Source organism: Melopsittacus undulatus, chromosome 12 (genome assembly GCF_012275295.1).
Source record: "Melopsittacus undulatus isolate bMelUnd1 chromosome 12, bMelUnd1.mat.Z, whole genome shotgun sequence".
Lineage (NCBI taxonomy): Eukaryota > Metazoa > Chordata > Aves > Psittaciformes > Psittaculidae > Melopsittacus > Melopsittacus undulatus.
Window position 1 is genome coordinate 20,666,624 of NC_047538.1, and position 17,557 is coordinate 20,684,180.

Genomic DNA, 17,557 nt, shown 5'->3' on the forward strand with positions numbered 1-17,557 from the left:
CAAACATGCATCTGTCAGATCTTTAATCATCTGGAGGATATCACCTGCAAAGAAACCCTCACACTGGTCAGCTACCTGTAGTCTTGCTCATACGTGGAAAGACAGAGAAGCTATTGTGAAAGAAATACAGAGTTTATTTTGCTCTGGAAAGACCTGCAGAAAAGTCCTTAATTACAGTCATTCTTCTCTTTAAGTTCACTGAGCCATAACAGAACACAGGACAGAAATAAACACAGGCAGAGGACTATGTTCGAAAGATGGGGAAAAAAGGGGAAAATCCAAGTCCTCTATTCTTAATGCACAGGAGAGCAAACAGTGGAAGTGAAGTTGTCAAGCTGTAGGTGAACTAGTGAATCCCAGAGAATGCCAACAGCTCCCCAGGATTCACTAGAATGCAAACTTTATTCACTTTCCCAGCAGCATTTTCACCTGTTAACAAGTCAGACTGAAAGGACACCATATCTCCTTTATTACACACTCTGCCAAGCTCTAATTGCACATGCCATGGGTCTGGTATGCTTGAAATCATTTTCCATAAGCCTTTTTGGAAACAGGCACAATAAGGAAACCAAGAATGACATACAAAGTATATCAGAGGGAGAAGGAATATGAACTATAACCCAGGTTTCTTTCTAATATGAGTTGTTTTGAAAATTGCTACTGATGCTTAATTGTATTGCTCTTTTATAACAATTAACAGTAATACTTGAGAATAGAAGGAAAATGAAAGGCAGGACTCTCAAGTCCTTTACAGGTGCTCTTGTATATGAAGGCTACTAAAATATGCTTTTGTGTAAAAATATGCCTGCAGTAAATGTATTTTGACCAAAAAAAAAGCTTACATATATTGCAGGCTCTGTTAATGTGGTGGAGGAGAAGAAACTACTCATACAGACAAACTGTGCTGTCAGTGAAATATGTTAATTCAACTAGCTGGCATTATTCTGTATATAATGACTGTGGAAATGATGTATTCTTTAAATGTTACATATACACATAATATGGGGACTGGCACTGAGTCTATCACGCAGAGGTGTCTGAAGACAGAGGTGTACATGTACATGTTTGTGTGTTAGAGGACATTGAAGGTAGGTGTGGGTTATGTGGGCCCACATAGCAACAGGCATCGATCAGCAGTTTTCTTGGCATAAAGTGCGTGTTTTCAAAGACATATTGTTTTGTGAGAGTATTAACTTCAGATGCCTGTGCACCTTGTGACTTCAGTCCTGTTTTGGGGATGATAGGATGATGTGTTCATAGAGTATCAAGAAAAGTGTTAAAACTGGGTAAGAAACATACAGTAAACTATATGCAACTGTCATGTTGATCTCTGTAACAGGGTATATCTATTTATGTGCAGTGAGAGGTAGTGGTAGGAGAAGCAACATAACTGAATTCAAGCCACATGAGGCCACACTAATCTATCCTGCTGATATGCCAGAGAAAATTAATATGGGAAATACATGGAATAAGTAATTCCCATTCCTGTACTAGCTCATCAGACCTAATTCATGGGTTTTCATTCAGAACTGCCCTGTGTAGACATGCTGTGAAGTTATCCTTTTCTGAACAATGGCTAAGTACAGAGAAGTCTCTTTTAGGGCAGCTGTACTTTCAATAGAAAATATGTAAGTGCCACACATACCCTAGAAAACTGCGATTTTATATTGACTGTCCCTTCTCCTTACTCCTTTTGCTAATACAGAGGTAAGACTAAGATATTCTTCTTCCAGATCAGACATTCAGTTTCTTATAGCATGGTACTGTGGGTGGTTCGTAACAGTGATGGGTATGCAGATTGTATGTAGGATCTGCATTTATGTAAGCCAGCACGCATGTAGAGATCAGCTTTTCTATTTGCACACTCATATACAAGAACATCACTTGGCATGGAGAGCTTTTAAGGGAAGGTGTTTACATTGCATACTGAATAGCTTGCTATGTGTTATGCACCTATTGCAGGTGTCGTTACTGTCCCTTCATGCTGACCTCCCTCAGTTTGTATTGCATTCATTGAAGTTCCTATGAATTATGTGGTGGGGTGGCTAAATCAAGTCAGTGTTCTGTGTTCTATATTGGTTTGTGGGTCTGTGTCAGTTATCGAGATAGTGCGCTGAGGAAAGCTGGTATCTCCCAGCACACACGCTGCTGAAATCACACCGTGCAGTTCATACCTCCTCCTGTTATCGCTGTGCAAGCCGGGCTGAGTGTGTCACTGTCATGCTGGCGGGGCAGTGTGACGGGAACTGGGGAAGCTGTGCAAAGGGCATTGCTCAGCATCAGCACAGGCCTCGTCAGGGCAGGGGCAGGGCCTCTGGGGAGCTAACCCCTCAGTGCTAGCGGCAAGGCACGAAGGCACTTCCCTCCTTCACCTCATGGTTGGGTGAGGCTCCTGTCACGACAGAGATGGGGCAGCCCCACACTCACCCTTTGTCTGGATGAGATTCCTGTCACGACAGAGGTGGGGACAGCCCCACACTCACCCTTTGTCTGGATGAGATTCCTGTCACGACAGAGGTGGGGACAGCCCCACACTCACCCTTTGTCTGGATGAGATTTCTGTCACGACAGACGCAGGGATAGCCCCACACTCACCCTTTGTCTGGATGAGGTTCCTGTCACGACAGGGGTAGAGACAGCCCCACACTCACCCTTTGGCTGGATGAGGCTCCCGTCACGACAGACATGAGGGCAGTCCCCACAGTAAGGCTGACGTTCCTGTCACGACACGCGCCGGAGCAGCCCCGTGTCAAACCCCTGCGCCGGTTGTGCTATCGCGACAGGGCGGAGAGCGGGCAGCGGAGGGCGGGAGGCGGAGGGCGGGCTGCTCCCCTCAGCTCCCCTCAGCTCCCCGGCGCAGGTTGAGGCCGGGACAGAGGTGCCCACCCCGGTTCACGCCGGGGCAGAGGGGCGGGACAGAGCCCACCCCACACCTGCGGCCTCTCCCCCTGCGGCCTCTCCCCCTGCTCAGCCCCAGCTCTTCCGCCGCCGCATGAGCTCCGCACCGGCCGCTCCGCCTCCGCCTCCGCCTCCGCCTCCGCCGCCTCCGCCCCGAGGGCGGCCGCGCTGCGCAAGGCCGCGCCAGGCGCCGCTGCCACCGCCTCAGCGCCGGGGGGCGGAGCCTCCCCTTAGCCCCGCCCCTCGCCGCCGGCTCCGCCAATGAGCGGCGTCCACATGCCGCGGCGGCGAGAGGGGCCCGGGCGGCCCAGCGCCCCTGACTTACATTAGAGCAGCCGCCGCCGGTGCGCGACGGGAGCCAGCGGGGAGCGAGCATAGCCCGAGCCGTGAGGGCGACAGCGGCCTAGGGCTGGCTGAGGGGGAGCATCGGGCTGCTTGAAGGGAGGGGGCGATCCGACCCTTCCCGGTGGAGGCGAGAGGCGGGCAGAGGGGCACCTACGCCTTTTTCTTCCCCCCCCCACCCGCCTCCGGAGCTGAGCGCGGTGAGGCGTGCCGGGCCGTGCCGTTATCGTCCTCCGCGGCGGCGGCTCGGAGCCCGAGGAGGCGAAGGGAGAGGCCGCTCGATCACCTGGCCGCGGCCCATCCCCGCGCAGGCACCCGCCGCACGCCCGCGCCCCTGAGGCGACAGCGGCTCCGGGGGCCCGAGCTCTCCTCAGCCGCCCGCCCGGAGCTGGGGGGTGCCTGAAGCCCCGTTCATCCCCACCGGAGAGGCCGCTCCGCTCCCCCGGAGCCTGTGTGGGGTGGGAGGGGGGCGAGGGCTTGTTTTTCTTATTTTTCCGGCTCCTTTCCCCCCCTTTTTCCTTTTTTTCCCCTTTTTCTCTCTTTTTTTTGGTTAATCTTCCAAGTATATTTTTCCCCCCTCTCGGCCTCCCTCAGGAAGCGCTGAGGTGGGCTCGGGTGCTCCTCTCAGTCGCGGCCGGGGGTCTATGGTGATAGCACGGGGGCGGTGGGGCAGAGAGCGAGGGGCTGAGGAGGGGGCTCGGCGCCGCCGCCGCGCCCGCTGAGGAGGAAGAGGCGAGGCACCATTTGCTGCTCCCTGCCCCAGCCATGGAGAACGCGCACACAAAGACTGTGGAGGAAGTTTTGGCTTATTTCGGCGTCAACGAGAGCACTGGGCTCAGCCTGGAGCAAGTCAAGAAGCTGAAGGAGAAATGGGGCTCCAATGGTAGGTGAAGCGGCCCGCGGGGATGCTGTCCCTGGCATTCATCGTCTTCCCTCTCTCATCTCTTCCGTCCCTTTCCTCTTTTAAGCTCATCCTTCCCGGGGCCCTCTTCCGAGGCCTAAACGTGTGTGTGTGTTGGCGAAGCCGGCATCTCTTACAGGACCCGGAATAGGAGCGAGGGAGAGAAGATGGCTGACTTGAACTCCACCTCGTGGGTTCTTTCATAGCCCGAGCTCACAGGGCTGCTTTGGGAAGGAGGATGTCACCTCCGTTTCCTTTCACCTTAACGCTGGGAAATCTCCTTTCAGTCTGAAATGAAGCCCTGGAGGTTGTTTATTTATGATTTTAGTGTGGGTTTCGTCCCTCTTGACCTTCATTTTCCCCTCCTTTTCAGTGCCTTTTCGTCCCTTATTTTACATTCTTCTCTCGAGTCGCGGGACGCAGGATTCGGCCGATGTTTCTTTTTTAACAGTAATCCTTCCTGCTTGGCCTTCCCAGTCCCTTTTGAGCTCCAGTGCCGTTGTACCAAACTGGAAAGCTATGGGGAAATTACACGGTGGGGATATTTTAGCTTTAACACTTTTTTTTGCCTCTTGGAATTACTAAATCTAGTTGTAAGGAAATGGAAGGGAGAGAGAAATAAGAAAATGCCCTTAAAATGGAGGAAAGAATCTGAAATATCTTAATTCAAGTTTGTTGTTTGGTTTTGGGGTTTTTTTAAGTGAATGTGGAGGAAAACCTTGGTCAGAAAGCGTTTGAAAAGCGTTTTGAGCCTTTGACCCTTTGTGTGCAGCACCAGCCTAAGTCCCACAGCTGGCTGGAGTGATGACTTGGCTGAATTGTAACCCTTGGCACATTCCAGCTAACCTCTAAGTGTGTTAAAATGCAAACCCATCAGGCCTATTCAGATGCTTTAATGAAAAGAGGCACCTTAATGAGGCTTTCAGTATGTCTGTCAAATCCAGCCCGGTTGAGTGTGCAAACCAGGAACGTTATCTAGTGGATGCCTTGCAATGCTCTCTAATGTGTTTCTCCAATGATCTCTTTTTGACATGCTTCCTGGAAAAATCTTGCGCTGACAGAGTTACCAGCAGAGGAAGGTAAGTGTGTTCATGAAATCTGCTAGTTCTTGTTGATAATTCATCCTTTTTTAAGGTACCTAACTAAATGGCTTTGTTACATATTGCAGGAAAAACCTTACTTGAGCTTGTGATTGAACAGTTTGAAGACTTGCTAGTTAGAATTCTGTTGCTGGCAGCTTGCATATCTTTTGTAAGTATGATTTATTTTGTCATTTCATAGGCTTCTGTATTGCAGAATGACAATGGATAGGAGCTGTGTGTACTCGTTACCCTTTCTCAAAAGGTAGAAGTGTATGATACAAAGGAAATTGCTATCTCTTAAATCAGTTGCTTTGTGCAGAGGTTTCCATATGCTAGAAACCAAAATTTCAGGGCATCTTTCATTGCATGAGTCATAAGTACGTAACCACACTTGACAGGTATTTTAGAAAGTGCTTCTCATTCAACCTGGTTTGCTTATTTGAGGTGGGATTTCCCAATGCTTTTGTTGGCTTTGAAAACTAACCTTGAGTAAGTGTTTAACTGGACATTCTTCTTGCCTTTGAGTTAATCGTTATCAAGCTCAATGTATAATCATTGGAAGACATTTTTGGATGCAGTGCAGACTGTAAATAGAATCTACATGGTGAATATTCCAGTTGCCTTCCCTTCCTGATAATAGCAAGGTGACAGTTGTTGCTTTTGACAGTGACAAGAATGATGACGGCTGTGATGGCACCATTGTTGACCAAATTTGGTAACTGACCTTTGAGTAGTCCGGTCATTTAAATGGACATCTTGCTTTACATACAGGATTAAAAGAATAAGAACAATTTTAACTATTATAACTTTAAAAGTGTTTTTATGCAGTCTTTTTACCTAATGGGTAAAGGGTATGTGTTTGCTGAAAAACTGAAAAGGAAGATAAAGGCTAAGTACAGAAGAAAGATGAAGGCTGTATGTCCTGGGGAGCTGGACAACAGAAATAGAAGTGTGCAGAGCATTAAATTGTTTAGGTAGGAGTAAAGTTTATAGTAGACTTTGCCCTGGAGTTGCAATTAACTACTTAGAAAGAATAAATGCTGCAGCTCTTGGAGGGAGTGGAAATTGTGGTGACCCTTTAGTTAAGGGCAAACTAATTAGGATGTTCAGAGGAGAATGTGCTCTGGAGCTGTTCTGTTTGATGGGGGAGGGTTGCTCTATTGTGGCTGCTGCAAAACATGCTGTATTGCTCCTCTTCCACCAAGAGAGGCTTCAGCTATCCCCCACGCTGACACTTCTCAAAGAGCTCTGGATTTTGGTACGCATGTACTATCATCAGTTGAGTGTTGGTCTTGACCATGGAGACAGATGTGCTTTACTCACTCTTCTGTTTCATGGGGAGTAAATCAGGCTGGTTGTAGGAAATTGAATGAACAGGTCATTCAAAAGCTTTTTTTCCCTCTTCTTTCCCATTTTCCCCTCCCAGAGGGTGAGAAGGGGATGTATTTCTGTACCTGAAGAGGCGTGACTTTCATCTCATGAGCTAAATGACAGTGCAGAAGGTTGTTAGCCTTTCATGCCAAAGTACATTATGTGGTTTTATTACAGCCAAGTAAGTGGAAAATAAATTCGCCAAATTCTAAGCTTTTATTGTTGAATCTGAGTAAGTACAATACCAGACTGACGGAGGTCATATAACATACACTGCCAAGCCCTCTTTGAAAGCTTGATTAGTATCTGAATTCAGTTTCTTTTTTCAGTATGCTTAATTTTACTGTCTAATTAAGAGGCTGTATTTTAATGGAATGTGGGATAGATCTGGGTTCTGTGCAACTGGCGTGCTATATGACCTTGGGCTACTGCTCTGCCTTTTCTGCTCTATTTGAGAGCTACAGAGATCCACTATAAATTGATGCTAGTAGCAAAGATTCTCTTTTGATGAAATCTTAATAAAAAAGATACAATTTAGTACTTTAAAAAACTTTGTTTATTTCTGGCTTTTTTCTTGCTCAGAAGGTGATAATTTATTGTCTGTATGAGAAAGAGCATCTTGAGGTGTATAGATCACCGTTGTTTTGCACTGTGGAAGCTTTTCTGGTGACTGTGTTGTGATCACAAATTATACTAGATTTTTTACTATTGGGAGTAACTGCACAGAAAAAGCCATTTTTAACAGAGATCTGCATGAGATTTTGGTGCAGAAACATCCCCTCTTACATACAACATAAACTTCTTTGTTCGAAGTGCCTTTTGTGTCCTCTACTCCCACACCCCCTGTCAGGTATGTGTCAGTAAAATAAATCAGACTAACAGCTGAATCTGTGTCCCTCTGGCTGATTGGAGGGGTCATATGCTGCGTGCTTGTTGGCTGTAGATACTATGTCCTGTGTTCCAAGTCGGAACTGCTGTTACAGATGTGTCTAGTTAGTAAAAGCCTTAAGTATGGCTTTTGAAGAGAAACAATATAAATAATTTCTTATGGTGAGTAAATAGATCTGTTTATAGGCTTGGACTTTGTCTCAGTGTTCTGTGAAGCCTACACAGAAGTAAACCCGTAGAGTGTATCTCAGCTGTTCAAGGGCCTTCACAGCCTGACTCTGCTTGCAAGTAAAAGGATGTTTAATTTTCCATGAACTATGGCTTTTAATTCTTGCTGATTGTGTAGCATGTACTCAGATCTACACTATTTACATAAAAGAACAGCTTTCTTTGCTGTGTAAATGACAAGTTGCAAGATGTTAATGGTGCATCTGATGTAAAGCTTTTCTTTGGTGAAGTATCTATGCTTTAAGGAGTGATTGTATGCTTAACTGTGCAATCTTATCTTTGGCCTTCATATAGAGTGAATTTTCTTCTACAAGATGCAGCATAGACTACAAGCTTTACCCAAACCTGAAGTTTTAATACAGCATCCTAAGAGCATTATGATTGTTCTGGGAATGTTTCCTAGTAGTGGATATCCATGTATAGATTAAAACAATGTATTGTGATTTAGTCCAGAGAAGATTATAGCCTGTAAATTAGCAGGAGTATAACCTAATCTGTGTTAAAAGGTGAGCAAAGATACTCTTAGAGGAAGTAAGGTGTGCTGCAGAAATGCGCAGGCTTTGTCCTGAAATCACCCCAAAACCTACCTGTTAAGGTCAGTGGCAATGAGTATGTGGCACAAGATAAAGATTGCTGTGGAACATCACACTGACATGCTTTCAGCTAAACTCAGATTACTTAATAGCAGCTGAGATACCAACTTATGGGGAGGGGTGATTAAAGCTTTGAGAAGAGATTGTGATTCCATTTTTCTTCATGAAAATCAAACTGGGGGTGCTATGTATCTTTAATTTCCTTATTGTTACACGAAACACAGGAACATGTTTATTTTCAGAAATCCAAAGTAGCATTTATCTGATGGGTGCTATTAATCTGCTAACCTGATAAAATTCTTGTACTTACATGTGTGGTCAAACTCTCTTGGCTTGGTTTTCTGATTTTCCTTTCTTTTCCTCCTCCTTGGGTAGCAAATAAAAATCTCTACTCCAAATTGACCTAAACCCGGGAGCTTTTTCTGTAGTAGCTCCTGGTGTTCAGTATAAATGTAATGGAATAAGTATTAGGACTACTGAAATAGTTTGCAACTGCTTAATTTTAAGCTAACATGTATTGAAAAGAGAAAACACTGAAAGACAGGTTTTCGAGCAGTAGTTTTTACTCTGTCCAAAGTATACTAAATCTCAATTCACAATATCCTCTTAAAAGCAGTCCATAGTTTTACATGGCCTGCTTTAATGAGTCCAGGGCTCCTTTCTGTTAGGATGAGGTCTTGCTCACACAGCCTGCTTCTAAGTTTCCATTGTCAAAAGGAAAACCAAACAAATACCCTTGTCACGTTGCTGACAACAAACTGTTTGCTTTTCCTCTGTTAGTGGTAAGCGGGTACAGCCTGCTGGGCAACCCAGCTCTATCTTGAAACCTCCATTCTTTAATTCTGTTTGTTACTTAATGGTAAGTAGTCATCTGAGGCCGCTTGCCTCCATTGCTTACCTGACAATACAGAGATAATTACCTTGTAGAAGTGCAGAAAGCTGTAAGGATGCTGATGTTCTAGCTGTTTGCATCAGTAGCCATCTCATTGCTGGCTGCCTTCTGCATTGTAGCTCTGCCCCCTTTTTATCAGTAACCATGAAGACTTAAGTGCCATTTGCCTGTTGTTGTGTATAGTATCTTGCAGGTTAACTCTGTTAGGCTTTGATTAAAATAGACTTCTGCAAGTCATAGCTCTAGCAGCCCTAAAGCAAATATGCTGAATGAAAGCTGCTGTTGGTATGGGACTTTTGTGTCTTAAGTTTCTCCTTATGTTGTCAGACTTGGGTTTCTCTTGAGCAATTATCTTCCTCTTTCCCTACCAGCCACTCTTCTAAGCTTCTTAAATGCATGCTAGCTTTACCTACTGACCATACTGTCCGAACAATACATTGGAGATCAGTGACCTGGAAATGAAGCTGTTCTGCATGTGAGTCTTAAAGTGATAAGGGCAGAAATAGGATGGGGCCTTTCTGAGTAGTAGTCAAATAAAAAATCTTGCTGTAAAACTCTCCAGGGTCTTAAAAGTATATAGGTGGAAACTTTGACAAGGACTCGGTGCCTTTGACAGGAGTTGTCTGGGCTCTACCAGGCTTCAGCATATGATTTGTTGTTACTAGAAACACCTAGTTAAATACTTGTATTCCTTGTTCTGCTTTTTCTTTGGGTTTTGTTGTGGTTTTGTTTTTACTTCAGGCTACTGTAAAATAATAACCTTACCTGTTACAGTAGTACGTGTTATATATCACTAGTATCCTAAATGTAGTGTTAAAATAGCGGTAATCTGCTATGCCAAACCCAAGAGCTCGCCATGTATTCTGTTATTTCTGTGACTATATTTACTAAAACATTCTAGAACTAGAGTTCAGGTCACTCCACTGCTAGTAATGGCATGGAAACCTTTTAGGGGAGAAATGTGTTGCTGCCTTCCAGCATTAATTAGGTACTTCATTTTCATCTGGTCATAGATTGGGGGTTTTGGGTAAAATTATCAAAGATCTAAACAATGAGATCTGTACTGTCAGGATCTCTAAGCTGAGTTCATGTGCTCTTTCTGAAATAATGCCTTATTGAAAGAAAAGATCTGTTGAAAACTTAATTTTGGTTCTCCTTGACATACTTGGATCTTGCTGTCCTTGTACCTACTTTCCTTACCTCTTACAGTTGCAGGTTTTCTCAGTGTTCTTTTACAAGACATGTGGTCTTCAATCTGAAAGGATTATGTTTTAGTGTTGTGTAAAGCAGATGTTTTGTTGCAGGTGCCTTGTAGGTGCCTGCTCTGTTACAGACATCACAATGATCAAATTTACTTACTTCGTTGGAAGTAAATAGGCTCTGCAGAGTTCCAATAAAGAAAGGGAGGGGAGAAACAGATACTAAGCAGCTTTTCTGATGGCAGTGTGTGACCTTGTTATATGCTAAGGAAACTGGAAATGTACCGTTAGCCTTTTGTGTAGCTACACAGGAGGCAGCAGAGCTGGTGCAGAGTAAAAGCTGTCCATGAAATAAAGGGTAATGCGTGGAGTGAAGACTACAGCGTAGACTGTATGACTGCTCTAGCAGGTCAGATGACTAAAGTTGTTACTGGGTATTGGAGATAAGTGGTGTGGGAGGAGGGAAGAAACACTGAGATGTAGGGAGTGGAAGAGATCCTAACTAAATCCCCTCTCCAGAGGGATTACACAGACCCTTAACATGTTGTGTTGCCAGTTGGAAAGTTTCAATCTTACTAATCATAGCCTAGATCTTATAAGTTTATCCTTTTTGTAATAAAAATCTGTTGTTGCATTGCATTTGCTTGACAGTTTGTTTTCTGCTTGAGGTTTTCTTGCTGCTGCTCCTTCCTTTTAACATCCTGGAGTGTTTCACAATTGAGCAATAGCTCTGAGCAGCATGTTGGTGGAATTATGGCGCTCGCTTTAGTAACGGTTTGCTCGCTGCAGTCTTGTAGTGATTCAGAGTGCTGTTGCCTGACTACCAGCCCTAATTATCTCAACACGTTGTTCCTATTTACTGTCACTTTCCAGGCTTCCTGTTGCTCAACATGTTGATGAAAAAGCTCTTCCTCTCTGGTCATATAAGTTTGACTTTCAGTAGTGACAGAACACTGCAGAAGCCCTGACACATCCCCATTCAAGTCAGGTGAATGGCAGAAGGCTAAAACTAGATGTCATTCTAAAGCAAAAGAACTGAAATAAAGCATGTGGAGCCTTTCAAGCAAGTCTTCAAGTGGATTTATTTTTTTAAATCTTTAAAATCCAGTTTTGGGTTTTAGCAGCTACTCAGCTTAGAATTCAACTTCAGATGTAACTATACAATTCACTTTAGATGCTTCAATAAGACACTGCTTATGTTTAAATAAGTAGATGCTTATTTTTTGTATCTCTTCTCTGTTTCCATTTGTGTATCTGAGTTGTTGGTAAAGAACAATTAACTTGGTTAAAATTCAAATTCTACAAAGTTTTAGTGTTCTGAGTAGTCAGAGTAATTCGTCTGTGTTCTGTAGCTGTTGTCGCAACTTCTGCTTGCATTTCTGAAGCAAACGTTACCCAGATAAATAGCTTGCCCCTTTAAAAGAAGAGCAGCCTTGGAAATAAACTCTGTACTACTTTACTAAAGATTCTCTTTCTCCTTTTCCCCTGCATATTGCCAACTCATTCATGAACTACAGACTTACAGCTTGGAAGATTGAGGGGTTTCCAGAATTACTCAACTGAAACTTAACCGGGTTTGCAATGTGTCTGTGTAAATAATTTAGTAATTTAAATCATTCTGTTTCTCTTCCAGGTCCTGGCCTGGTTTGAAGAAGGTGAAGAAACAATCACAGCGTTTGTAGAGCCTTTTGTAATCTTACTCATCTTAGTAGCTAATGCGATTGTGGGAGTGTGGCAGGTATGCAGCTATTTTTAGTGTCAAATCTCAAATGTTTGGAGTTTTCTTAGTCTAAGAGGAAGGACTACACAGTGGAGTGTCAGGTGTCTCATACAATGCAAGTAATCTGTGTTACTAACTTTAGATTCCCTAGAGTCAACATACCATAAAACTTATGCACAGAAAGTGTTGACTTAAAAGTAAAATGAAAGCTTCAGAAGTATTGCCAAAAGGGCAAAGTGCCCATTGGTGTGTCTGGCCCCACACTGGTGAACACATGGATGGGGTAGTCCAGAATGAAGGAAATAAGTTAAATCTTGTAAAGCCAAAAAACAATCAATTGGATCAGCTTGCAACAAAGGGAGTTTGTCCCAGCTAAGGAGCAAAGGATGGAACACTCGTAATCTCTTTCCTCTTGAGATAAGTGCTGTGTTTTAGTACATTTATTAATGCATTAATACAGTGTTAATTCTTCCTATTCAATTACTATTGTACCTACTAAATGTACATCAAAAGGCTGCATGGCTGTCAAAAGGCAGAAGCTTCTTCTACATACCATGAAATTTCTCCTTCATTATCAGCTGTGATATCAATCAGATGGCTTTTTATAAATCATACAGGCAGTAATACCAGTAACACATTCTAACACTGCTTGAGATGCCAGAACAAAACTGTTCATAGAACTTCAGGTTACTATTTTGATCTCTTCGGGCAGGATATGTTTTTATTAGAATTGCTTTTCTACAGATAAAAGGTTTTCTAGGAGTTTTAGGGTTATTTAAGTTCTTTGTAAGGTTGGTTTTAGTGGTTGGTTGGCTGGTGTTAATGTGATAGTTACTTGCTATCTTAGCACATTAGGTTTCATGCTTAAAACATGAACCTGTCAAAAAAACCCCAACAAATTAAGAGGAGGAGTCCTGCTAACAGGTTAAAACATGTTAGAGAGGAACCTACACACTGCAAGCCAGCAGAAAGGGCAGTGAGTGGCATTACTGCACATTCCTGTGCTCTGCTCTGTGCTAGCCCAAGTAAGCTGCCTAACTTGTGCACAAGAAGACTAACCCTGGAAAAACTCCATTATTAGCAGCTTGCTGAGCAACTGCTAGAGCTGGTATGGAGGGGAAAGCTAAAGTCGATCAGGAGATGACAGCATTGCCCCTTAAGTGTCATTTTCCATTCAAATCTTTATAAAGCAGTTGTGCAAGAACTAATCTTTAACTTGAAACTGAGGTACAATTCTGTGCTGCTGTATCTTTCAGAGTTATTCAGAGCTCATGTACCAAATATTCATTCTCCTGTGGGAACACTGTCCCCACAATTCTACATGTAGTAACTTTGAATATGAAATGTAAGGTAAAGCTATCCATATAGTTTGAGGATTTTTATTTGTAGTTGTATACCTTGTTGTAGGAAATAACCAGTCTTTCTTTTCAGACATGATAGTGTACAAAGAATACATATATATATGTATATGTACATATACACACACATACAGTGAATGGAATTGTGAAACAATTACTGTAGAGCTTAAATGACTCATTCCCTTGTCTTAATGGGCATGGAAAATAAGTCTCAGTACATAGTCTCCACCCGTAAATGTATCTGTTTCTACAGGTACTGGATGTGAGCAACTGAGTCATTGCCTTAGATCTGCCCTCCTCAACCTTTCCTCTCACATGCACTTTCCCCAAAGTGCCATCTGTTAGTACTTCAGTGATTAGTCTTAACTACCATAACATCAAGCAACAAACTGAACAAAGGGATATAGTCTAACACACTGAACTGGCTGTCCCAGCTGAATCATAGCATTGTTCAGGTTGGGAAAGACCTTTAAGATCGTTGAGTCCAACCGCTAGCCCAGCACTGGCAGGTCCAAAACTAAACCCTGTCCCTAAGTGCCATATGTACATGTCTTTTCAACATCTCTAGGGATGTGGTGACTCAGCCACTTCCCTGGGCAGCCTGTGCCAGTGCTTGACAATCCTTTTGGTGAAGATATTTTTCCTAATGTCCAATCTAAACTTGCCCTGGTGCAACTTCAAGGCTGTTGCCTCCTGTGCTGTCACTTCTTATCTTAGATAAGAGACCAATACCCACCTCACTGCAACCTCCTTGCAAGTGCAACCCTTGATTTCTGTAAGTAAGTAAAATTTGGGAGTGTTAGTCCACTTCAGTCTGAGTCTAAGCTGCTTCAGCTGGTGAGATGCACTTAAGACTATATCCATGAGCCTTATTTCTGCTTAATGCTTTTTTTCCATGTCAAAAAGCATCCATGTGTTACATAGAACTCTTTGTGTGGCCTCCCAGTAACAAGACACGGCAGATATTATTAATGGGGAATGCTGCAGGGTTTGAATAAATAACTTCTAGATTGTAAATGCCCTCTTAATATCTGAATTATATTATAATTATTTCCATTCAGCAACCTCATAAGGAGAGAGGTCACATCATTTTCTGTATTAATAAATGTAACTGAGCTGAGTCACCAGGATTCATCTAATAATGCATTTGAAGAACCAGATCTGACACATGTATTTTTCCTTGAGGGCTTTTAAAATTGCACCTTTTTTGTTGTCTTTTAGGAAAGAAATGCTGAAAATGCTATTGAAGCTCTTAAAGAATATGAACCAGAAATGGGCAAAGTATATCGACAAGACCGAAAAAGTGTACAGAGGATTAAAGCAAGAGACATTGTCCCAGGTGATATTGTAGAAGTGGCAGGTAAGACTCATTCCTGTACTGCATACATGTATTAGCATAGTAGTGTAAAACTGTTGTGGGGGCCTTATCTTAATGATTTGAGGCCCTGGGGGGAGTTTTCAAAGACACCTAAGTATGTGCTTTCACTTCAGAACAGTCTTGCCTCTCTTCATCCATAATTACCTTAAATGTGCATTTGCACTGAGGGAATTGTTTTTCGAATTGCCACTTATCTTAATTGGTAGGTCTAAAAGCAAAGCATCTTAATTGGAGCACAGGTTTAACACTTGTCAGGACTGTATTCTAAAGTCTCGTTTCAGAGTGTCTTAACTTGCCTGTTTTCTATCACAAAATACTCCTTTTTTTCCTTGCATGTAAATACATTCAGTTTCCTTAGGATTTGGAATGTAAAGACACTTTCAGTCACATTCTGCTCTTTATGTAAGGAAAGATAAGGTTGATTTCAACTCTGATACTTGTAGTAGCAGCACCTTTCTCAGTCCTCTCAGCCGGTATGACTAGCATGTGGCATCATTGTTTCCTCATCTTTCATAATTCTTTATTGCTTCTTTTGCCTATTGCTGTGTAGAAGGCACAAATAGAGATCTATACAAAGTAGAGCTTCCTGTTTCTCCAGTGTAAGCATTTGAAGTACCAGTCTTAAAAGACTGGACTATTGCATCCAGCTTTCTAATAACTTAGATTTGCCCTGAGAGGTATATCTTTATTTGGAGGAAGTGCAAAAATAGAAGTACTGTATACTGACAGCTAAACCCCCTTCATTTTGGTGATAATGCTGTACCAATAACTTCTCTTAAACTGGACCTGTCAGTGACTTTAATGTTTCCTATCCCTTCCCAGATAAAACTAGGTGATTCTTGTAGAGTGTCAGGACTGATGGCATACTCATATTTTGTAGGTCATTATCAACTGTTACGTGAGTGATTGTTCCTTGGGGAACAATTTAGGATGTACATCAAACTTTCTTTTTGCTAATGTCACTTTGCTTTTAGAGGTGGTAGCTGTCTCAAGAGGAGATAAATATATAACCCTTAAACTTGACTCTCCTCCTGTTTTAATTAGCAAGCAGAGAGAGTATGCACTCAAAATGAAGTTGGTGTTGGCTCTCTGCCCAGCTTTCATTTCTTGAGAAACTTCTAAGATTCACTGAGCTCTGTCTGGAGCCTCAGTTTTGTGCATAGGATGATTTCAGCCACAGCAGCCCTGGCTGGGATAGTTCAAAGCATGAATCTCATGAAGGCTGAAGCTGGTTTCCTCTTAACATCTGTTGGTGAGGAACAAGTACCAATACAAAGTGCTGATAGCTGAAATAAAGGGTGAATTGTGATACCTTGTCACTTACTCAGCTGTTTTGACTCACTATTGCTGCACTGTACAATCAAATCTGCGAGCTCTGCAATGAGGTTTGGTTTCGGCAGCTGATGTTTTTTGTGTCCTTTTTGAGGCAAACAGAACTGTATAAATTACAGATTCTGCAGTAAATGTCTAGTCCAAGTCTTCATCCTGTTTTTAAATGTCAGCAATAGAATGGTAGTCTTGGAAGCAGTTTATATCCTGGGAATACACTGGGGTTGTGTTTTTTGGTACTTTAAAGCAGTATTGGTAAATTGCAAAGTGATGACTGTATTTTGGGCTGGTTTGGGGTATCTCACTAAGGAAAAATGCTGGATTTTGCTGTTCTGCCAGGTGTCTAGAGCACAGAAAGTTTTCTGCTTGATTCTTTCTATTGAAAGAGGTGGAGGACAAACTTAAAAGCTAGTATGCTCATGCAGGGAAACAAATTAGCCAGCTTCTATGACTGTCCTTTATGGTAGGTGGTCTAGCTTGTGGATTGGCTGTAGAAGCTCATGCTGGTTAAAATATTCTGCCTTGGGGCTGATGACACAACAGTTTGTCTTAAGCTCTCAGCATATTTTTCTTACATTGACAGATATGATCAACTGCAGCTTTAAGTGAAGGTACTTTAAGTCACATAGATGTCTGATACAGAAGTGCTTCAGTATAATATGAATTCTGATACTGAAACAATACTGACTTGTAGCTAGACAATGATGATATTTTAATTGTAATCAAGCTCAGAAAAGCCACCAAGCAAGTAGAGAAGAGCAAGACATTATGTACCAGTGTTAGTGTCAAGACCTGGAGGTGAGAGAGACTGTGTGCATGTCTCTGCCTCAAGTGCAAGAGTACTGCGATGGCCTTTGACATGGTGTTTGCAAAAAGATGACCATGTAGGGAAGTGACAGAGCACTTCATACTGGGATACATATCTGGGTATGGAATTCTAGGCAAAGTGCCAATGACATTTGTGTGTCCAGGCAAATATCTTTCAACCGAGTGGCATAAATAACCAGGTGATAGGTTTCTCCCCTATGCTGATACCTAATTTTGAACAACTTTGTACAGATCTTCCATTACAACATAGTTGTATTTAACATTATAACAGCTTTGTTAATTTGGAGTAGCTGTAAGTGGGCTTGACACAGAAATATGTCTTTGTTGCAGGAGCTGGTAGATTGAAAATGGGGGAATGTATTTGTGTCTTTATATTGCAAGAGTTTCCTGAGAATAAGTAGCATTGAACCATTTCCAGAATCATTTGGTATTTTCCATAGTTTTGAACCCATTAAAGGTAATCTGATTGGCTTAACGTAAGCCAAAGACAGTGCAGTAATGGTTTATGCTATTACTTTTTCTTCTGGCTCCTTATGCTGTTCATGGAGTT

General features: G+C 42.7%; 1 protein-coding gene across 1 annotated transcript in view; it reads left to right on the top strand.

Moving 5' to 3' along the window:
• Positions 1-3,876: 3,876 nt before the first annotated feature.
• The window catches only part of ATP2A2 (ATPase sarcoplasmic/endoplasmic reticulum Ca2+ transporting 2), a 39,729-nt gene continuing 26,048 nt past the window's right edge, over positions 3,877-17,557 (top strand). The window contains exons 1-5 of the mRNA XM_005145135.3: positions 3,877-4,123; positions 5,203-5,220; positions 5,310-5,392; positions 12,028-12,132; positions 14,694-14,832. Of these exons, the coding sequence (XP_005145192.1) occupies positions 4,006-4,123; positions 5,203-5,220; positions 5,310-5,392; positions 12,028-12,132; positions 14,694-14,832 (463 nt within the window). The 5' untranslated portion in view covers positions 3,877-4,005. The remainder of the gene's footprint in view (positions 4,124-5,202; positions 5,221-5,309; positions 5,393-12,027; positions 12,133-14,693; positions 14,833-17,557) is intronic.